Source organism: Leptodactylus fuscus, chromosome 10 (assembly GCF_031893055.1).
Source record: "Leptodactylus fuscus isolate aLepFus1 chromosome 10, aLepFus1.hap2, whole genome shotgun sequence".
NCBI classification, from domain to species: Eukaryota; Metazoa; Chordata; class Amphibia; order Anura; family Leptodactylidae; genus Leptodactylus; species Leptodactylus fuscus.
Genome location: NC_134274.1, coordinates 42,199,439 through 42,223,078, shown reverse-complemented (window position 1 = coordinate 42,223,078; position 23,640 = coordinate 42,199,439). Strand labels below are relative to the sequence as shown.

The window sequence follows — 23,640 nt, the reverse complement described above, 5'->3', positions numbered from 1 at the left end:
GGACGCTGCACGGAGAAGACGTCTCGGAGGATCCAGCCGGCCCTCACTCGTGGACTTGGTAAATGTAATTTGGTTGAACGTTGCCTACCCCTGAAACGAGCATTCCCCCCCCCCCCCCCCATAGAGTATAATAGGATTCGCTATTCGATTCGATTAGTCGAATATTGAGGGGCTACTCGAAATGAATATCGAATCTCGAACATTTTACTGTTCGCTCATCTCTAGTGCCTACATTTCATTTAAGTCAATGGGAGTTCCTATTGAAGTGAATGGAGTGGGCACATTCATTGTGTTGTGTTCTACTACGGATAGTTGATATAAAATTTTAGTGGCATAACCCCTTAAAATCAAGGTGAAGACATACAAGAAGCTAGACTTCCCAAAGTGTGTTGACCTTTCCCATCCCTTGGTTGAACTTGATGGACACAATGACCATACTTAGATCTTCTCACCTTAGTAAATGTCTATTATTGGTAAAGCTGTCAATGCAAGCATACTGTCAGTATAAAGTATTCTGCAATATGAGCAATGCGATTCTGAGTCTTTGTTTTCTTTTTGCTATTTAGGCTATGATAAGATCTTACATCCATTGTACACATGGCGATGTAATCTGCATATATACTCCATTATAACCAACATTTTGGGAGTCATGAGAAGATCAGACCTCTAAGTAGCAATTACTGAGCAAAGTACCATTCCTCCGGGATGTACAATCAGAACAGCATGGGAAATGGAACTATCCGAGCCCCGCGAAGGGAGGATAGCTGCCTCTCCTCTAGGAGGAGAGAACATTCCTCTGGGGCCTTTACTAAACTGCAGGAGACGGTGCTGCTTCTAGAAGAAGAACTCAGGCAGAGATGGAAAGAGCTGCAAGAAAAGGATGAGAAAATCAGACAGCTGGAGAAGGAACTGGAAACAAAATCCGTTCAGATAGATAAATTACAGGACGCCATTGGCTACAACATCCAATTGTCTCCAAAGGGAAGTCAGAGGAAAAAGCTTCTAAGTGTTATAAACCAAGGGCCTGCTCAGTACAATGAGAAAGCCCCTGATACCCACCGGCGTCAGAAAGCCAAGGAAGGAGTGTCAGCTGAACCAACGTCCCGGCATTATTACAATCCCAGTTGTCAGAACCCAGATGTCACCTGTGTCCGTAAAGATTCAAGGTAAGACCTCAGTGCTTGTATGTACTTTATCTAAGTATGTTCTTCCCAGCAGGAATTTGAGGTTCTCTACAAAAATACTAAAATTAATTGAGGACTTGAGTTTCAGTATGGTCTAAGTTACAATAGTGAATGGATATTGCTGGGATATGATATCACTTGTTAATTCTGGGGGTCCAACCATATCTGCAATTCTGCTCTATTACAGTCCCAGGAGCTGAGCTGTAGTACATGAGCAATGGCTGGATGACACTGGCATTGACAGAGTGCAATGGACCCTTCATCGAATCACAGGACACTCAGTGGAGTAGGGTTGAGCGATCGGGATCAGATCCCAATTGGAAATCAAGCAAATTTCACGATCGCGATCGGCTGAAAAATTATCAAAAATCAGATTTTAAAAACGATCCTGAAATCTCAAGATTGGTTCAACCCTACTCGTGTATATATCATTAATGGGGTTGAGCGATCGGGAGAGAATGGATTCCGACCGGCGATCGAGCAAATTTCACAATCGCGATAAGGATCAGCTGAAAACTATCCTGAAATCTCAAGATGGGCTCAACTCTACAGTGGACAGATCAGCACTGATCAAGTGATGACATACTGCTATGTCTAGACTAACCCTTAAAGGGATTGTTCAGCTCCGTGGCTGCTGTGTAGGATACCTGATCTGTATAGTGTATGGAGTCAGAAGCAGATGGCTATGCCAAGTTACTGCCATTGAGAGCTGCAAAAGCACATCATGACATCTATAACGTTTATTGAGCTGTCTGCTACTGTGCAGATATTTGCTGATCAGTGTGTGTTGTGGGTGCCAGAACACTCACAAATCTGATACTTATGACCTATTAGGGGGATGGGTCATCAATATCTGCCACTATCTGCTCCCAGAGTGGTATATTACCATTTTGCAAGAATGTCTTCACTGGTGATGGTAATATGTATGGCAATTCAGAGAATTTTGGGCTAAACTCCATACCAGCAACTGCAATTTTTAGGGGCTTCTAGAGATCCATAATGGAGTTCTACTGGATTTCCTGTTAGGTGATTTCTGTCATACTATCTGGCAACAGAATATAATAGAGGGAAAGAAAGTAAGCTCCATTATATAGAAGTGAATGTGATTGGAAACAATGTTTCTAAGTAAACAGTCCTGATATGACTCCTAGGAGAGACAGTCAGCATCCTGATGACTCCACCCACACACATAGTGATTGACAGCATTCCCTGTATCAGTGGTGTACATATGAGTCTGTCAATCACAATCACTATGTATGCGTGGGGTAATCGGGACTCTCACATCTTTCCTAGGAGTCCTGTCAAGATCTTCTCTGCTTTTCATTAGAAATCTTGCTTCAAAGCATATAAACCTATACATCACAGCGCTCCGCTTTTCTCCCCATATTATATCCACCTCGCAAATAGGGCAACGGAAACTATTTGACCGAATTTCTCCACAATTTAAGATTTGGAGTAGACATTCAAGTAAATCAAAGGGGTTTCCAGGCTCCAACACTTATTTTTTTATTTTATTTTATATGATCTTTCCATAAGATCTGATCAGTGGGGTTCTTCAAACCTGGACCCCTACATTAATCAGGTGTTCCAGTCATCTTCAGGTGTGGGGGGCTCCTGCTGTGGATGGGGCTGGCTCACATCTGCATTCGGTAATCAGTTTGGGGAGTCTGCATGGAGAATGCATTTCAAGCAGTTAGCAGTCAAAACACATGGACCCTATAGACTATAATAGGGTCCGTGTGATTTCCGTTCGTAGTACTTTTCTGTCTGCATGTTCCATGTGGACACCGCATGGAAAGCACACGGACCCCATTATGATCTATGGGGTCCATGTGCTTTCATAAGCTCTCTGCTTGCCAATGCATTTGGTATTCCATTTGGGGAGTCCCCATGCAGACTCCCCGAATTCGATTACCGAATGCCGATGTGAACCGGACCTATGGTGGAAGTAGATCTACTCCTATTCAAGTAACAGGACCAGAGCCATCTACTGAATAGTGTCTATTACTTGAATAGGAGCAGAGGTGCTTATGACGCTGTCCTTGGCAGTAGTTTGGTATGAAGTACGTCACTGATCAGATGCTGATGCCAGATCTGCAAAAAAGTTGTCAATATAAAAAAAAATTGATGGGTTCTGGATGACCCCTTTTAAAATCAACCTCAATGTTTGGATCCAGCTTACAGTATATTAGGGAGTTGCATAGTGAGTATTTCCTTGATGTAATATTATTACAGTGATACTATAACCTTGTGGTTTTGTAGGGACTCCTTAGGTGTCATGGAAGTGTAGTTGTCAGCACTGTGCAGGTGCGGTATACATTGTATGATCAAATCTCAGGAAGCACCAAGTGCATTAATAATGGCACCGCATGTACATTAATTGTTACTTACTGCTTTGACTACAATGCCAAAGGTTATCTTGCAGTTTTGACTGCAGAAACTACAGTGCTGTCACATCAAAGGTCCCTGAAAAATCCCTTGTCACCCGCCGCTTTTCAATACAAGGAAAGCTTTAATCAGCGACCGCTGTGCAGTGAATACATTTTTTTTCACCGAGAAATTTTATGGATTGGCAAAACAAAATGTTCAGTAAAAAATGAATCTGTCCCTGACAAATATTAATATTAAGACACTAATTTCCCAGCAGTTCCCATCATCCATTGTCAACGCGTCGCCCTTCCGATTGAGAAACAATTAGCTGGATGCTAAAAGGTTACATTACCGCTGAGCTTCTCCGATACGACATTAATGATCATCCTCTAAAATGCCAGACGGGCAAACTCCCACGAGGAAACCATTCGGAATTATTTCACTGGCTAACAAAACAATTTTCTCCTATCACTTGGAAATATGGAAGCGAATATTAGAGGCTTTGTCTTAAAATGATTACTGGGTGCAGCGTCCCATGGGGAGACACATCGGAATATATTCCGTTCCTCCGGTCCTCAGGCAGACTGGTGAGAAAATGATATTCGCAATGACATTTATCCTCCGCTGCGCCAAAGAAACAGCACAAATATTTACATTTGCTGTGGATACATTTCTTTCGGGCCCTCCATTACAAGGATTAGTCATATCTTAAGCAGATGTTGTTGTTTTTTTAATTGTACTGCCATGGCGGTATAATAACTATGTTGTTAATTTGTGCGAAGAAGGTAACAATGAACAATACACTTGTATCCCCAGTGCTAAGAAGTTGATCACGGGAGCCATCATGAGTAATGACTTCTTAAGACAGCTGGAAGCGTCGCATGTTCGGAGGATGGTGGACTGTATGTATGAGCGGGTGTACAGCCAATCACAGCTAGTCATACAAGAAGGTGCAGCAGGAAACCATCTCTATGTTCTAGCAGGTAAGAAATGGGTAGAGTTTTCTTTTAATATATGAATAGGGTTGAGCAATCTGGATCGGGAGAGATCGGATACCGATCGACAATCGAGCAAATTTCACGATCGGGATTGGCTGGAAAATGATCAAAAATCGGATTTTAAAAACAATCCTGAAATCTCAAGATCGGCTGAACCCTATTCATAAATATTTCATTACTGGGGTTGAGCAATTGGGATCGGCTGCAAAATGATCGATTTTAAAATCCGATTTTTCGATCCTGAATTCTCAAGATCAGCTCAACCCTATATAGTACAGAAGAAGAAAAAAAAAAAAAACTTTAATATATCTCATTAAGCATCTCCGATTATTAACGTGTACCTGCCATCAGGAAAATTGGAAAGTGTAGAAGCCGCCCCACAAGGTACTGTCATTTGTCTGATACCAAAGATGCCTTTCTTATTCTGCATTTCTGCTTTATTTTCATGTAAATCAGCATTTTATTCTTATGTAAATGAGCTGAAAAGGGCTTTAGGATTGTGTCTACAGAATCGGTCCTTAAAGGGAGTCTTCCACCTTCCCCCAAGCATATTCAACGTCTACCACAGAGTACATGAATTGTAACAGTGTCACTTTTATAGAATTGGAGAAAAACATCTTTGAAGTGTTCTTCAAATTAGGCAGGTGGTGCACTGGGGGCGGGCCTTCAGCTCTGAGAGTGCTCTTGCTGCTCAAGTAGGATGGGTGATGGGGAGGATCAACTGTCACTGCTTGGAGTGGAGCAGGCAGGAGATGGTAGAGGTCTGTGTGATGAGAGCAGTACTGCCAGGGATGAAGGCCCGCCTCTAGTACACAAACTAATTTGCATAAGACTTCAAAATTGATATACATAACAGAGACATGTTATTTATCATTGTAATGTGCGTTGTAAGATGGTGGTGACAGTTGAATATACTTGGGGGAAGGTAGTAGACTCCCTTTAACATTACAGTAGGATCACGTTAGCACAATATACTGCAATATAACTAGTACCATGAGAAATTCATTTGGATTTCCGAGTCGTACTTGCCTGTTTTTACATTGCAGAGTCCGTGAAACCCAGTGATTGACATGAATTTCCACTCATTACCTTTCTCCTCCATGCCCACCCAACCCCATTCCAACCCCCTTTCCAGTTGTCTACCTAAAAAAGGAGTAAACTGAATCATAGCAGACTTGTCACTGCAGTCCTGGTTAGGGTTGAGCGATCGGGATCAGAAAAGATTGGATTCCAATCGACAAATGACTAAATTTCGCAATCGGAATTCCGATCCTGATCTTTTCCGGCGGGTCCGAGGTCAGAGGTTATCTCAAGATCAGCTCAACCCTATTCATGTATATATCATGAATAGGGTTGAGTGATCGGGATCGCGAAAGATCAGATCCTGATCGGTGATCGAGTAAATTTCACAAACTGGATCAGCTGGAAAATTATCGAAAATTGGATTTTAAAAACGATCCTGAAATTTCAAGATCGGCTCAACCCTTGTCCTGGTAGTATTTATTATCCCTCTACGATGGATAAAATATATGTATTGGTGGCAGTGGCAACATAACTCATAGTGGAGCTACCATTGTTATTGTACCTGCTTAGTGCTACACTAAATGGGCAAAAGGCCGAATCATAGCAGGACCACTACTGGTAATAGCTATTATTTATGCCGGTGCTATGGCGCAATGATGTCACGGGAAAAAGATTCTTGACATCTTAATTTTAGGAATTTTGAGGTTCTAGGTTATTTTACATACAGCGACTGCATTATCTTAATAGCACGCTTGAGTTCTGTTGTCCGATATTTCTTCCTTGTGCAGATACAAAATATTGGTTCCAGTTAAAACCACAGAGGTTGAAAAATTCTTGCCGGTTAACGTGATTATTTCATCCTTGCAGAGGGCTTGCTTGACGTTATTCAGAACAGTCGACTGCTTGGGCAGATGCATCCTGGGACTGCTTTTGGGGAATTAGCAATTCTCTACAACTGCAAGAGAACAGCCACAGTGAAAGGTATGAGTCATCGGCAAACCATAATCATACTCCACATAAAAAATACCATAAACAATATATCAGCCATATCTGGGCCCGCTAGCCTTTTATTTTTTCATTAAGTTGTAATTCCCATAACATTGTTCATCACATCTTATTTGATTTTAATTAACCTTCTCGAAGAAACAAAACATGGATTTTTTTGGTTCACCGGTAAAAAGCACATACTTTAATAAAAATTAAAAAAAATAATAAAAAAACGCAGCGCTGACGCTTTTATGTGGTTATAGAACGGAGATCATTAGGCTGGAGGTACATTAGCATTCGCTCCATGTAGGAGATGGCTTTATTAGTGGAGCACAGTATTGTTGTCTTATGGATATCGATGGCAACATGATTATGTATAATTATATGTATTTTTGGAGAAGGCTAACTTTACTGCAGACCTACTGTATATATTGAATAGTAAAGTTGTTATAAAGTAATTGAATAGTCTAACATGATAACACTATGCTTTGTAATATGCAGCAAGCTATGCATTCGAATAATGATACTATTATATTATATGATATTAATTATATTTTGAAGCCAAGTCAGTAACGTATTCGTGACTGGCTCAAAATCTACAGCCCTGCTAGCAAAACATCATATTCAAGTCAATGACAGGAATGCCCATAGAAGTCTACATACATTCCTACTACATATCCATAGAGCACTAACACCTGCAATATGACCATGTATGTAAGGGGATCACTAATGGAGACCATGCTGGTACCATAACGGATACCTATCAAACTCCCTTAGAATCAATAGGGTTTATCAGATTCTATCTGTGTCCGATTTTGGATCCATCTTTAGAATTTGTTCCATTTCTCTGTAACAATTGGTCATGCGAACAATCAACCACAGTTTGTTTCAGACAAGTGATGGCAGTCTAAAATCTAATGTGTATGGCCAACTTTAAACTAGCCACACACTTCTGACTACGTGCGTGTGTGCACTCCTGTCATTTTGATGTGTTTGCACCTGCAAACTTCCTGCTGCCAATCCCGGTCTCCTTGTCTTCTCTCATGTGAATGTAGGCTAAGTTCCTGCTTTTGGTCTTTTGCATGCATGTTTCTTTGTTGTCTGATGCAGGAGTCTGTCTGCTATGTCTTATATCCTAGTCTGATTTTGATTCCTGTTTTGATTGTGTTCCCTGTTGGCCTTTGGCTCTTGTCTCTGCTACCCATGGCCTTTTGACTTCTGTCACTGTTACCTGTGGCCTTTGACATCTGTCCCTGTTACCTGTTGTGATTCTGCTCCTGGTTGGTATTTGGCTCCCATTCCTTCTACCCATGACCTTTGACACCTGTCCCTGTTACCTGTGGCCATTGGCTTCTGTCCCCATTACCTGTGGCCATTGGCTTCTGTCCCCATTACCTGTGGCCTTTGGCTTATGTCCCCATTACCTGTGGCCTTTGGCTTTTGTCCCTTCTACCTGTGGCCTTTGGCTTTTGTCCCTTCTACCTGTGGCCTTTGGCTTTTGTCCCTTCTACCTGTGGCCTTTGGCTTTTGTCCCTTCTACCTGTGGCCTTTGGCTTTTGTCCCTGCTACCTGTGGCCTTTGGCTTTTGTCCCTGCTACCTGTGGCCTTTGGCTTCTGCCCCCATTACCTGTGGCCTTTGGCACTTCAGTCATTTGTGTTGATGATGGGATTGTTCCTCATATATATATATATATATATATATATATATATATATATATATATATATATATATATATATATATATATCTAGTATTACAATATGTAAGACAGTCTAAAGAGTCGTCAAAATTATGGAAGTGACTCATGGTGGATGCTAAAAAAAAAATTGGTGTATCTTTTGAAAGTGTCAACTTTACACCACCTTTATAGGTTACCTTGCTGCAAAATTTGGCACAATTTTGGCACACGTTGAGGCCTCATAAGTCACATCTCCTTATCAAGCATGGTACAAAAAACCCCAAGTACATAATAAATGTGGTGTATTGAATTTATACATTGCATTGGCATCTAAGAATAGAATTTTCTGTGACTAATATGTTGCATTTTTTTTTTTTTTTTTTCAGCTGTAACAGACGCCAAGATTTGGGTCTTGGACAGGCAGGTTTTCCAGAACATTATGATGAGTTCAGCACAGGCTCAGCATCAGGAATATTTCAGCTTTCTTCGCAGGTAATTTCATACAATTTTGTTCACACAAGCCTTGCATTTTTTGTGTTCTAAAATAAGACCAAAATTGTAGTGAGCTGAGAACCTTATATAAAGTCTAACAATGCACCAAGAACGCTGGAGGTCACTGTGGAACGCCCTGTTATTGAGACTGTATGTTCACCTTTAGCTAATGTAATAACATATCAAACAATATGTTACATTATATTGCCCGAGGGTCCCCATCGACTATAACGTGGTCCATCAGATGTCCGTTGGGTGTCTATTCTTGTTAACTTACGAGACAGTTGTTCTTGCAGGACTTTTTAGATGGACACTGCAACAGATTCTGAACGAAGACTCCGGTATAGAAATGTACACTGTAAGATTAAATATAGCGTCTGATATTGCTGCCTGCGCATCCGGTAATGAACTCTTGCGCTTACTTCATTTCCTTTCTGCAAGTTGTAGCAGTTCATAGCTGCCATTATCTGTAAACTGTCAGATGATATATTAATCTTTCCACAGTCTTGAAGCTAGCTATACCAGACTCTAAGGAAAGTATGGCTTCTTCCATTACTATTCCACTAATGCAAATCTAAGATTGAGGAATGGTATTGTAATCGAATTACACGTCGATTACTTAAATGACCCCTAAAGGCAAAAAGAACAATTCCCTAAATGCACTTCTGACTATTTCGAGGCACTCAACCATAAAGGGACACTTAGCAGGGGAAGACTATGGATAATCTTTATGTATCTGGGACACAGGGAGTCAGCGTCTATTACCAGTCATGTGCCAGGGAGATGTAATGTCTTACACTCGGCACTGCTGACTCTAAGGAAGTCATTAAGAAGTGTGGGCAACTTCCATTACTGGGAGAAAGTAGGAGAACAATCTTTATTACCAGAGACAAGACGTGGCGAATGTATCACAGAGCTGTCAGAATATATTCCAAATGCTTGTTCCAAGAATATAACTGTTTTTAACGCATTTTTCTTCCCAGTGTTTCACTATTAAAAGATTTACCTGAGGAAAAGCTTTCCAAGATAGTAGACTGCCTGGAAGTGGTACGTATTTACTGACACTAGCATTCAGTAATGGCTTGTCTTATACTCTATGTAGAAAGGACATCTGCAGTGCAGTACTGCAACGTAACATGACGTTTCATTGTTTGGTTCCAGGACTATATACGGCATAGAGTATATGCACAGTTGTACTCCAATTTTACATTACTTATAGAATTGCAACATGTTGATGCTATGTAGCAGAAGGGAACACATTGGAGGGGCACCAATTGAGATATTTGGGATGATTTGTCGTATGCCTAGTTTCACGTATATCAAGGTCATTTCTGCTTCTCTTTTTTGTAGTAGCGGAATTTACTGTCTGGTTGTCAGCCATAATTGGTATGTCAATGGCCATTAGGGTTGAGGGATCGGAAAAGATCAGATTCCGATCAGCAATCAAGTAACTTTCACGATCAGGATCGGATGGAAAATGATAGGAAATCGGATTTTAAAATCGATCCTGAAATCTCAAGATCGGCTCAGCCCTACTCCATAAACTTAAAGTAATTAGTGTTGAGCGATTGGGATCGGAAAAGATTGGATTCCGATCGGCAATCGAGTAAATTTCACAATCGCGATCAGATGGAAAATGATTGTAAATCGGGTTTTAAAATCGATCCTGAAATATCAAGATCAGCTCAACCCTAATGGCCATAAATTTGCCCCAGTATATTACCTCTAGATAGAATATTATGGCTCACACACACGTATCTATTAAGGCTTCTTGCATTAACCATAAGACCCTACTAGAGATCAGGACAGACCTTCAGAAGAAGATTTGCTGATCTTTAAGGAAGGGATTTGATAATGGTCATACTAGAACACTACTAGAACATATTAGAACACGGCTCATGCAGTGAGTTACAATATCATTGTGTGCGTGAGCCTTCATTGTTACAAGTCAGAGAGTTCTCACAGTGTGCATTTCAGCTCTGGCGTTAAAGGGGTTGTCCGGAGACTGACATTTATGGCATATCCACAGAACGTGGTCCGAGCACACTTGTTTCTAAACCATTTCTGGCCTCCCATGATCCCACTTGCAGCCAAATCAGGTGGTTGGACTTACGGAAACAGTTGAGCCCCATTAGCTAAGGGGGCATCCACACTTGCTCCCGTACCCGCCCTGTGTCATTCCGCCAGGTTTTCATCCTCAGCCCGCGCAAAACTGGACACGGGACGGCTTCACTCATTTTAAAGGTAACCACCGGTAACCACCGCCTGCAGTCTCTCCTCTGGGAAACAATTTTTTTTTTTTTTTTTTGGCCGGACACAGTCCTGCATGTCCGACTTTCCCATTCTGCAAAGCCGTCCCATGTCTAGTTTTTCTGGGGCTGAGGACGGAAACCCAGAAGAATGACACAAGGCAGACATGGGCGCAAGTTAACGGTTTCGCCGCAGAGAGCAGACGACGCTCACGGATGGACACTTTGCAAACCCATTCAAATGAATGGGTTTGAAAACTGACTGCCGGTTTCCGTCTCCTGTCCAGTTTATTGGGCAAAAGATGGAAACCTGAAAGCGGAGACCGAGCGCAGGAGTGAACCCACCCTAAGGGTGCATGCACACTACGTAACGCCGGGCGTGTATGAGAGCCGTACACGCCGGCATTACGGCAGACTGCCGAACACTTCCCATTCACTTCAATGGGAGCGCTCGTAACAGCGGCGTTTACGAGCGCTCCCATTGAAGTGAATGGGAAGTGTTCGGCAGCCCTGCTGTAACGCCGGCGTGTACGGCTCTCATACACGCCCGGCGTTACGTAGTGTGCATGCACCCTAAGGCTGTGTATGTATCTCCCTTGATAAAACATGGTCTTTGATAGCTCCCGTTTATTGCAGCAGCTATAAAGCGCGCACACTCTGCTGCTCTGTCTGTATAGACCATACAGAAAGCAGGTGTACACCTTCCATATGGCCCCCTCCCAAATGGCGTGTGTAAAAATAAATTATAAAACAGAACATAAACATAATTTATCTTCCATAGACTCGCATCTAATGAATAGAACACAATTTAATATGTGAGACATTGCCTTTAAGCACTATATATTTACACTATTGCAGTGCACACTGGGTTCTCAGATTCCCATAAAATGAGTGTAATGAATCAAAGCAGTCTGGGCTCTCTCTGGGGTGGGAGAAGACACCTATAGGCCTCACTTGTCCCTAAGTCATTAGTAAATTAGATTATTTAACAGACTGTAGGAAGAAATGTGATTAAAATTTCAGTGTTCATAGAGTGAAGATGAGTGTCTGTGCTGACACTGCACAAAGTCGGCAAACTCCTCATTAAGAATAAAGAGCAATCACGATTTAGTGGCTGGTGCGAGCGGCAAAGCCTGACTAATTGTTTGTCCCTTACCGAGCAAATGACTCATTCTCCAGCAGAGACTTGTAATAATCCAGTGAATGGGTGGCTGATCGGAATTTATATATACTGTTCTTATGTGCTCAGGGATTAGACAGTCATATGCATCCTCTCCAAATAGAAATGCACATATATACATACATATATACTATAGATGTGCTATAGTGAAGTACCATAGTCATTTAGCATCTATAGGATATATTTCATGGGACAACCTCCATAGTATGTATGTAGACATATTGCCAAAACCAATTTTAATGGTTCATCCCAAGTTACGTGTTTTTTTTTTTTTTTTTTTTGCTTTATTAATAAGTAATCTTTAGGGTTGAGCAATCAGGATTGGATCCCGATCGGCGATCAAGTAAATTTCATGATCACAATTGGGTTCCGATCCTGCCTAAAAAAGATCGGGAATGGAATTCTGATCCCGATCGCTCAACCCTTACCTGCAACTTAACTTAACTGTAACTTACCTGCATAGAACCGCTGCCGCTCCCCGGAGCTCCATGCCATTATTCTTGGTTCTCTCCTCTCATTTACACACCAGCAGAGTGCTGTGCACACCCCCGCCTCCCTAGGGTAGTGTTACTGATGCTGGGAGTAGGCGGAGATTGTTGTGGCTTAGGAGAGTGTGGGCGGGTACAGAGCGGGGAGATGTGAGTGATTCACTAGAAGGCGCTCTGCCAGCGTCTGAATGAGAGAGGAGAAAAAGGACGGAGAACAACAGGCCAGAGCTCAGGGAAGTGGCGTACACATCGGGAGGGGAGGCAGCAGCCGTTCTGTGCAGGTAACCGGACAGCAGGGGGGACTAAGTAGCCAGTGGATATTTTAATCACTACATCATAGCGTGGAATCCAAAAATTAAAGCCTTCAATTTTTTACCTCCACGCTGTGCAGTGAATAGGATCGTTTTTAAAATCCAATTTTCGATCATTAAAAAATCCCATTGACTTGCATTAGGATCGGGATTGGGTTCGGATGGAAAATGATCGGAAAGCGGATTTTAAAAACGATGCTGAAATCTCAAGATCGGCTCAACCCTAGTTAATCTTATGCAGGGCCGCCGATAGGCCAGTACTACTGCTACTGGCGTCAGGGGCCCGGCCAAATTTTAAAATGGGGGGGGCCCGGGCCCCCTGGCGCCGGCAGCAGTCATTATATGTCCTGTTTCAACTCAGATCTGCGTCCAGAGGACGCAGATCTGAGTTGAGCACATAACGCGGCTGAAGCGAGGAGCTGACACAGGTCAGCTCCTCGCTTCGCCGCTGCCGCCTGTCTCGCTGACACATATGCGGCTGAAGCGAGGAGCTGACCTGTGTCAGCTCCTCACTTCGCCGCTGCCGCCTCTCTTGGTGACACATATGAGGCTGAGCCGGAACCCGGCTCAGCCGCATATGTGTCAGCTAGAGAGGCGGCAGCGGCGAAATGAGGAGCTGACACAGGTCAGCTCCTCGCTTCAGCCACATACATGTCAGCGTCAGGGAGAGAGGCGGCAGCAGCGAGGCGAGGAGCTGACACATGTCAGCTCCTCGCTTCAGCCGCATATGTGTCAGCGAGAGAGACGCGCAGAGAGCGGCGAGGGAGCGGAGGAGAAGGTAAGTTTAATGGGGAGGTGGAACGTGAATCTGGGGGCAGATGAAAGAGAGGACGGCATGACACTGTGGGGACATGAATCTGGGGGCAGATGAAAGAGAGGACGGAATGACACTGGGGCAGATGAAGGAGGGGACGACATGACACTGTGGGGACATGAATCTGGGGGCAGAGATGGAGCGGACATCAATCTGGGGGCAGAGATGTGGGGACATGAATCTGGGGGCAGAGATGGAGAGGACATGAATCTGGGGGCAGAGATGGAGGGGGGACATGAATCTGGGGGAACATGAATCTGGGGCAGAGATGTAGGGGGGACATGAATCTGGGGGGACATGAATCTGGAGGCAGAGATGGAGGGAACATGAAACTGGGGGCAGAGATGTGGGGACATGAATCTAGGGGCAGAGATGGAAGAGGGACATGAAACTGGGGGCAGATGAAGGGTGTATATGAAACTGGGGGAGAGATAGAGGGGGGACATATAATTTACGGGTGACTGTAGGAGGATTATACTGTGTGCGGGCACATGAAAAATTAACGAGTGGGCGGAGTCAACACAAAAGTGGGCGGGGCTAAATTTGCTGCGGCGCGCTAAGCGCGCCACACATTTTGTCCCTCTTTTAGTTCTTCAAAAGTTGGGAGGTATGGAGATGGGGGGACATGAATCTGGGGGCAGAGATGGAGGGGACATGAATCTGGGGGCAGATGAAGCTAGGGGAGAGACGGAGGGGGACATATAATTTACGGGTGACTGTAGGAGGATTATACAGTGTGCGGGCAAATGGAAAATTAATGAGTGGGCGGAGTCAACATAACAGTGGGTGGGGCTAAATTTCCCGCGGCGCGCAAAGCAAAAATGGCAGGGGAGGGGGGGGGGCCCAGACACTTAGGCTGTATGGGGCCCCAAAATTCCTGATGGCGGCCCTGATCTTATGACCAATGGTGTACCTACCAAGGAGCCCACAGAGAGAAGGGGGGCCTGCAAACCGCTTTCGCAACACACTGATCTCTTTTTGACGTTTGGCAGTCCAAGTATTATAAATCCTTCCCCCTCTCTGCTGTGTTTATGGAGATTTATAATACAGTGGGTCAGATTTAATAAAGGGCTTAACACACAAGGCCTGATTTATCGGAGGCTCCAGCCTTTCCATAACTGAAGCTTGTGCCAGGATGGAAACCTACGCCATTTTCTGTAGGACTCATGCCAGAAAATATATTGGAAAATTTTAGAACTTTTCATTATAGAAACAATAACCTTTATTTGCTGAGACTGGACAACCCCTTTAAGACATTTGCTGGGCTCATGGCAGGTCTGATTAGAGGTGAGGGCATTAGGATTCATGTTCCTAGATAGGGAGACAGCTGTACCTCTTCTTTCCTAGCTATTCTTTAACGTTGCACTTGATGTTTGTTTTAAGGTTGGTGGTATATAGGGTATAATTGGTGGTAAAAGGATATAACAATACATTTGAAAGGGAGAAAAGTAGAAGAAAATAAAGTTGTAGGAAGGTGTCCGGTATAAAAAGCATTCATAAACAGAGGTAATGAGGAAACTTAAATTTTCATGGAAATATTGTTGTGTTGTTGTGTTACACCTTCCCCAAGCATATGCAACTATCACCACCACATTACAGAGCACATTGCAGTGATGAACACCATTGCTTTATGTATGTTATTTTTATATATTTGGAGAAAAATAAACCTTCAAATGAGGTAGTAGGTGCACTGGGGGAGGAGCTTCAGCCCTGAGAGCACTGCTCTAGTAGGAGGAGTGATGTCATAACATTGGGAGGATTAACTTAGGGTCTTTGGGATAAGAGCACTGCTCCCAGGGCTAAAAGCCCGCCCCAGTGCACCAATTGCCTCCTTTGTATAAGACGTCAATGTGTTTTGTGTTTTTTTTTCTCCAAATCTGTGCTCTGTAAGTTGGTGGTAGGAGTTGCATATACTTGGGGAGGTGGTAGACTCGTGTTAAATAACTAGACTTTTAGAAATATACAATGTAATACATTTAGGGTAAGTTAACACAGCGATTTTTGGTCCAGAACCTGAGGTGAAGTTTCAAATAGCACGCAACCATAGGAATGAATGGAAGTGGTCAGCACGCAGACTTTGCCAGTGGCCGGACGCTTAACCCCCTGCATGCTGGCTGTGTCCATTCATTCCTATGGGTGCGTGCCATTCGAAACGGCCATTTCAAATAGTTGCTCATCTCTATTCTGGACCAAAAGCTGGGTAGCCGCCACTGAAAGTCGGTGCCCTGCACCAGCATCCAGCCGCGCAATCTGCTCCGGATTAGGCCCAATGAATGGGCCTAGTCCAGAGGAGGGAGTGTCTTCAGGCTGAATCGCGAGGTGACTCGGCTTGAAGAATGAGCACCTCACTACTTTTTCCAGAAGCAGGAAGAAACGGCTCCTGGGGAAAAAAAAACTCCTGATTGATTTCAATGGGAGCCATCTTTTTGGTCAGGATTTTGAGGCGGATGCAGCCTCAAAATCCTGACCAAAAATCTGTGTGAACTTACCCTTAGAAAGAAAAGCAGAAAAAGAAGAAAAAAATGGAACAAAGTTGTAGGAAACCAGGTGCTGAGGATGGAGCGCGTTTCTGAATAACTCCTAGATTTATGGGGAATGTTTTTGTACTTAGATGTTCCGGCAATTAGACTTTCAATGTCTTTTCATTTTAATATCTGTTGAATATATTATTTTTTGGGAACATAAGTGAGAAAATAGGTGAATACTGCAATCAAGGTAATTATGTGAGCTGATTGCCGGAGGTGCGTGGCGCCAAGCGTACTGTCAGAAGACCATTGTCAAGTACCCTGCAGCTGGACAGTCTGGGGCAAAGGTCCTGGACGTAATGACAATGCAGCCGGCACAACTTGTGTTCCCCTGATTATCACCCACTCACTTTATTCCTGATTGCATTTCTCTGAATCCGACCTTATCATTTCCATCCTACAGGACTTCTATGACAAAGGGGATTATATCATCAGAGAAGGGGAAGAGGGCAACACGTTCTTCATAATTGCCAAAGGAAAGGTAAAAATGAATTCTATTGAGACAAAATGTTAGATGTGAAATGCATAGCGGGTGCCTCAATTCATTGTATGTTAACTCTTGTGAGTCATCTCCATGGAAAAGAGCCCCTGAGCTTTGTTATATGGCTCCCAACTAGAGATGAGCTAATAGTATTCGATCAAATACCTCGCTCCCATAGTAATGCGTGCAAGCAGCTGAACAACAAGGGGTTAAGCGCAGTGAATATTCAATGCACTTAACCCCTTGGTGTTCGGTCACTTACACACATTCCTATGGGAGCGAGATATTCGATCGAATACTATTCGCTCATCTCTACTCCCAACTACAGTAGCATGTGTCATTTATAGTACCAATGTCTACTTATGTGGCAGAGGTGCCTTTAGGTTCCCTTAGCCACCATGGCCTAGATAGGACTGAATTATAGCTTAATTCCTGCCTAAGGATGACCTTACATGTTGCAAAAGATCTGTTTTTCACATTAGAGAAGAATATCAGTATCGGGGAGCATTAGGGGATACAGAAGGGGCATCAGAGAATATTGCAGGAATAATATGGAGTAAATCATGGGCTATTGGGGTAATAATACAGTGTTGGCCAAAAGTATTGGCACCCCTGCAATTCTGTCAGATAATACTCATTTTCTTCCAGAAAATGATTGCAATCACAAATTCTTTGGTATTATTATCTTCATTTAATTTGTCTTCAATGGAAAACCACAAAAAGAATTGTCAAAAAGCCAAATTGGATATAATTCCACAGCAAACATAAAAAGGGGGTGGACAAAAGTATTGGTACTGTTTGAAAAATCATGTGATGCTTCTCTAATTTGTGTATTTAACAGCACCTGTTACATACCTGAGGCACCTAACAGGTGGTGGCAATAACTAAATCACACTTGCAGCCAGTTGAAATGGATTAAAGTTGACTCAACCTCTGTCCTGTTTCCTTGTTTGTACCACATTGAGCATGGAGAAAAGAAAGAAGACCAAAGAACTGTCTGAGGACTTGAGAAGCAAAATTGTGAGGAAGTATGAGCAATCTCAAGGCTATAAGTCCATCTCCAAAGACCTGAATGTTCCTGTGGCTACCGTGTGCAGTGTCATCAAGAAGTTTAAAGCCCATGGAACTGTGGCTAATCTCCCTAGATGTGGACGGTTGCTTTGCTGCCTCTGGCACTGAACTGCTTGACCGTGTGCATGGCATTATGAAGTCTGAAGACTACCAACAAATTTTGCAGCATAATGTAGGGCCCAGTGTGAGAAAGCTGGGTCTCGCTCAGAGGTCATGGGTCTTCCAGCAGGACAATGACCCAAAACACACTTCAAAAAACATTAGAAAATGGTTTGAGAGAAAGCACTGGAGACTTGTAAAGTGGCGAGCAATGAGTCCAGACCTTAATTCCATAGAACACCTGTGGAGAGATCTCTTGATGGCAGTTTGGAGAAGGCCCCCTTCACATCTCAGGGACCTGGAGCAGTTTTTATTAATGAAGATATTAATACCAAAGAGTTTGTGCTTGCAATCATTTTCTGGAAGAAACTGAGTATTATCTGACAGAATTGCAGGGGTGCCAATGCTTTTGGCCAACACTGTATAGGATGGTCTCAGAGGGCTTTGGGGATATATGTGGAGGTGCATCAGGGGTGAAATGTATGTTTTGTATACCGCCCATCCCTCCTGCAAAATATTCACAGCACACTTTGTACGCTGTCCCTGCCATCTCCACTCTACAGCCCTGCCACTAATCTTCCATAGAATTTGTTGATTAAAAATATCAACCCCACCAACGGACTGCCCCATAATAAGGTCAAGAAAAGAAAATGCTACAAAAAAATATAAAATAAAAACTAATTGATTAGTAAAAATCAGTGATGTATCAGCAATCTTAGTAGAATTTTATAGATCATTTTTAATGCAAAATAAAAAAAAAATTTGGGCTGGAACACAACAAACGCAAATATCTGCCTAAAAATAAGAACTGAGAGTTTGCGAAAACGCTTCTTTTTTGTTGCAGATTTTGCTGTTTTTTTTTGTTTGTTTTTTAGCCAAACCAATACTTAGGAGAGGTATAAGAGATTACTAGATATTTCCTTATCTGCTCAATCCATTCCTGGCTTTGGCTCAAAGCAAAAGCTGCATCAAAAAAGCAGTTTTTCGGCAACGCAGGGCTTTAGCCTAAGATTATAAACATTGGAGGCCGTCTACAAATATGATGTCCAGTTTTATATATGTAAGTAGGAAGAATCATTAAAAAATAGCCCATTGCGTCTGCTTTTTGTTCTCTTGCCTTCGACATGGTACAGTATCAGTGGATGGCAGACAAAATAGAAATGGTGTCTTCTGGGTACAGAAACAACAGGACATCATCTGCTAGAGCTGCTCCTTGTTTACTAACACACTGCTCCGGCTGTGCTAATCATTACAATGGATGAGATAGCAATCTCCTTCATTCCTGCAGACCTATTTGCTGGCTGTGATCGGAATTAGAGCCGACTTTCTAAGCTGCTCATACTGAAACACGGCCCCTTCTGGTGTTGATACAAATTAAATGTGGTTGGCTCTGACTTTTGCCAGGGATCCGCCAGTTTCTCATTTCAGTAATTAAGAGTCTGGTTGCGTTTGAGGAGGTTTTTCTACATGAAAATAAAAGATCCAAATAGGCATGAACAGACCTGCAAGTGCAGGCTCTCGGGATTCCTTGTAAACAATATGTTGCAGGCTCATCTGGCAACTGCTCTCCTCATCGAAGATGATTTCTTCAATGATGAAATATAAAACCAGCTCATTAAAGAACAAAACAGCTGTACAATTGGAGGGCAGTGGCTGCCGAAACGGCTTCATATGTCGGTAATGGCTCAATTGGCAATGGAAAATACTATAGGCCCCTGTGGGGCACCATTGTGTCATGGCCTTAGAACTTATTGTAGATAGAGGAGCGAGTACTATTCGATCGAATACCTCCCCACCATAGGTATTCGTATAAGCGGCCGAACACCAAGGGGTTCAGCGCATTGAATATTCGATGCATTTAACCCCTTGGTGTTCGGCCACTTACACGAATACCTATGGCTGGGAGGTATTCGATCAAATAGTGCTCGCTCATCTCTAATCGTAGATTTATTACAAATTAACAAGCTAAAAATTTAACAAAATGTGCACCCCGACCATTGTCATAGGGAGAGAATCCAAATAAGTTAAAGGTTTCGGTTCACCAATTTACTGACTTCAAGATTTCTTTTGTCTAGGTGTGTGTGACCCAAGCAGTGGAAGGGTCTACAGAACCTCAAGAAATCAAATCCTTAGGAGTTGGGGATTACTTTGGAGAGAAGGCATTAATAAGGTACAGGTCATACTTTTATCATGGCTATATCCTTATTTACCCCAAATTTATTTCATTGGGGTCCCACAATTCAGAAGCACCAAGTAAAGCACCAAAACCTTCTACCTTTGGGTGAGTTTTCCATTCTCTGTGGGGTAAAAGGGGCACTTACCACATTTTAGAGTACTAAAGATTGGTCAAAGGCATAACTCGAGGCTCCAATGTAAAAAGCGTAAGAGGGTCCATTACTACCACATGCCAATTACAATTTTAGTGTTTTCTTATGTGGTAAAGGGGTCTTTGGGCCTTCTCGATCACCAGAGCATGGATGCAACTGCTGTCTCTGGAGCCCCAAACTAGAAGCTAGACATTAGTGTTGAGCGAGTAGTATTCGATCGAATACCTCGCCGGCATAGAAATGCGTGTAATCGTCCAAAAACCAAGGGGTTAAACGCATCGGATATTCAAAGCGTTTAACCCCTTGGTGTCTGGCCGATTACACGCATTCCTATGCCGGCGAGGTATTCGATCGAATATCCAACACTATTTACCCTTCTTTCTCCTAATTTATGCCAAACAAATGCCATCACAAGATTTCATACTCATTAGTCAACCAGTCTGGCCAAAATCACTGGATGGTGCCAAAGTCCGATGTATTTGATCCAAGAGCATTGCTCTAGTGGATACCCAGTGGTTGACCATGATCATGTAGTTATGTGCATCCTAGTAATGTTTTATCTTATGTACATGGATGAACCTCTTTAGCGTCCATTTTTCTTGCTACATATTCAATAAATTCAATTGAGAATATAATAAATTATTGAGAAGAAGAATGTTCCGAGAAAAATACAATAGTGGCTTCTCAACAAGTCATGTTCTTGGATGTCAAAAAATTTACAAACTGTAAGAAATAACTAGAAAATATAAAATCCACCACATATGCAGTCAGACTTGCGTCACTAGAGAGAGGGTAAGATTTCTAAATCACGTTCTCTCCATTACATTCTTCTCATTTGATCAATAACAAGATGATTGAAAGACTCAAAGCAACGCTAATAAAATGTCCAATGACCTTTCTCTCATTCTGTTCTTTTTTAAGTGAGGATGTCCGCTCTGCCAACATCGTAGCTGAAGAAGATGACACACAGTGCCTTGTCATTGACAGAGAGTGAGTGTTTCTCTGGAAGTTACGTCTTCCTATTTGCATGGATTTTCAATTTGACTACCTCTTACAGGGGTTGTTCAGGATTTATTTTTTATGACCTACCCTTAAGATAGGCCATAAATACTTTAGTGGTGGACTGACAGGTGGCCCCTGCTTAGATGAGGTGTTTGAAGCCACTTTCAACCCGCATACTATACACAGCAAGGAGTCAGTTGGCTTTGTTCCCCAAATAATGCCCTGGTGCAGTCACTGAAGTCAATGACAGATGAGCTGCAGCGATGGTGCCCAGCCAGTATACAGTGAGGGCAACCTGCATCTGGCTCTCTGCTGTGTATCGTATGGCCGCCGTTATCTCCAAAAGACGCCAGTGGCTTTCCCATAGATATAATTGTAACAGAAAGTTCGCAGAGGAAAACTCCGCCAACTTTCTGTTGAAAGCGCTGCAGAAAGAACCGCAGTGCTTTGACGATTTACTATGGCCTGTTTATTTATTCGCAACATAGGAAGATACCTTGTATTGATTGTGTCCCCCTATTTTATATATATATATATATATATATATATATATATATATATATTATATATCATCTATACCTATAGTCCTCTGTACATCTTCATTATGTTTAATATATCTTATACACTCACTATACAATGTTTTGTACTCTACCTTTGGATATACTAGATTTTTACCTTGCATTCTAAACAATCGTGTGAACCATGGTTAGTAATATGGTTTTGACTTTGGGTTGGAGAACCCTTCGATATGGCACCACAATGTGGTACGGCCAATTGCACACACTAAATGTAAAAAAAAAAAACAATAAAGATAACTGCACACAAACATGGTGGCAAGTGTGTGATAGCCATAATGATGGAAATGTCTATTAAATAGTTCTCGTGGCTTCTTGTCATAATCTACCACCAAGCAAGCATGGCTCAGAAATATCCGTAGTGTACTGAGACAGAATATAGTGTTAAGCCGCTGTAGCCCAATAACGCAGCCTTCATTCATGTCTATTCACTTTTCAGCACTTTCAATCAGATGGTTGGCACCTACCAGGAGTTACAGACCTACCTGCGGGAATACGTGTTCCAGCTTGCACTCAATGACCATGACAGGAGAAATGCCAGGTATATGTTACAGCTGTTACCAGTCTGCTACCCGCTGATACTATGTCACTATTATGTCATTATTGGATGTACTGTGTAGATAGAGATCTCTCAAAACTAGGGTTGAGCTGATCTTGAGATTTCAGGATCTTTTTTAAAATCTGATATTCGATCATTTTCCAGCCGATCCCAATCATGGAATTTGCTCGATCACTGATCGGGATCTGATCTTTCCCGATCCTGATCGCTCACGCCTAGTTACTTTATGTTCATGGAGTAGGGTTGAGCTGATCTTGAGATTTCAGGATCGTTTTTAAAATCTGATTTTCGATCATTCTCCAGCCGATCGTGATTGTGAAATTTGCTCGATCGCCGATCGGGATCCCGATCGTTCAACCCTACTCAAAACATCTCTGCATAAAAAGAGCATGTTACAGATGGAGGAGAAGCAGTGGCCTTAGTGAGGAATATTGTCCTATTCTGGTGTAGGATTCTCACTACATCAGACATTTTATAAAGTTCCACAACTTTTTTTGAATTGGGGTTTTATGCCAGGTGCTATCTATCCCCGTTCTTTAAATTAAGAAACTGCATTAAAACTGTGTGCAGTTTTTACCGATGCAGTTTTGACTGCACCCCAACTGCTCTGTGTGAATCCACCTTAACCCTTAAGTACCTTCATGGTTTCTATCATAATGATATGTCTATGGTAGTGGTGTATGATAGACACAACAATAGTACTTAAGGGTTAAGATAGCTGGGACTGGAACTTTGAAGGAATCAAGGTAAGGTTGGAGTGGGCTTGCTCGCCATCCCTTGTTCCTCCAATACAGGCGTTCAGTTGCTCCTCAGCCAGCCCAGGTGATTTTACTGAGCCCATTACTGGAGTATAAGAGTCTGTAGTTAGAGCAAGCTTCAACCATTAGGAGCTGGACAGGTTGAGCTTTTGCATAGGGTAGTTGAGGAAACCTCCATTTTAGGCTTAGTTCACACCAGACAGCAAAGTCTTTATTTTCTATGCACTAAACCAGAAAAGGTTGTTCTTAACCTCTGTAGTCCTTGTATTGTCATTACCAACCGCACGGTCCTTTATGTAGATATAAAGGCGTCCTTCACAATGCATGCCCAAACTTTATAAGGTTTTTTACTTGTATTAAGTGTTCGATGAGAGCAACATATCATCTTTATTTTCCCTGTCTATAAGGATAATGGTAGTAGGACACACCATAGAAAAAATAAATTGGGGAGAATTTATTAAGTTCATAAT

General features: G+C 42.5%; 1 protein-coding gene across 1 annotated transcript in view; it reads left to right on the top strand.

Annotated features, from left to right (window-relative positions):
- The window catches only part of LOC142182992 (cGMP-dependent protein kinase 2-like), a 93,293-nt gene that overhangs the window by 26,720 nt on the left and 42,933 nt on the right, over positions 1-23,640 (top strand). Inside the window, exons 2-10 of the mRNA XM_075257840.1 lie at positions 567-1,166; positions 4,371-4,537; positions 6,443-6,556; positions 8,626-8,731; positions 9,715-9,778; positions 16,702-16,779; positions 20,025-20,119; positions 21,198-21,266; positions 22,293-22,394. Coding sequence (XP_075113941.1) covers positions 706-1,166; positions 4,371-4,537; positions 6,443-6,556; positions 8,626-8,731; positions 9,715-9,778; positions 16,702-16,779; positions 20,025-20,119; positions 21,198-21,266; positions 22,293-22,394 — 1,256 coding nt within the window. The 5' untranslated portion in view covers positions 567-705. The remainder of the gene's footprint in view (positions 1-566; positions 1,167-4,370; positions 4,538-6,442; positions 6,557-8,625; positions 8,732-9,714; positions 9,779-16,701; positions 16,780-20,024; positions 20,120-21,197; positions 21,267-22,292; positions 22,395-23,640) is intronic.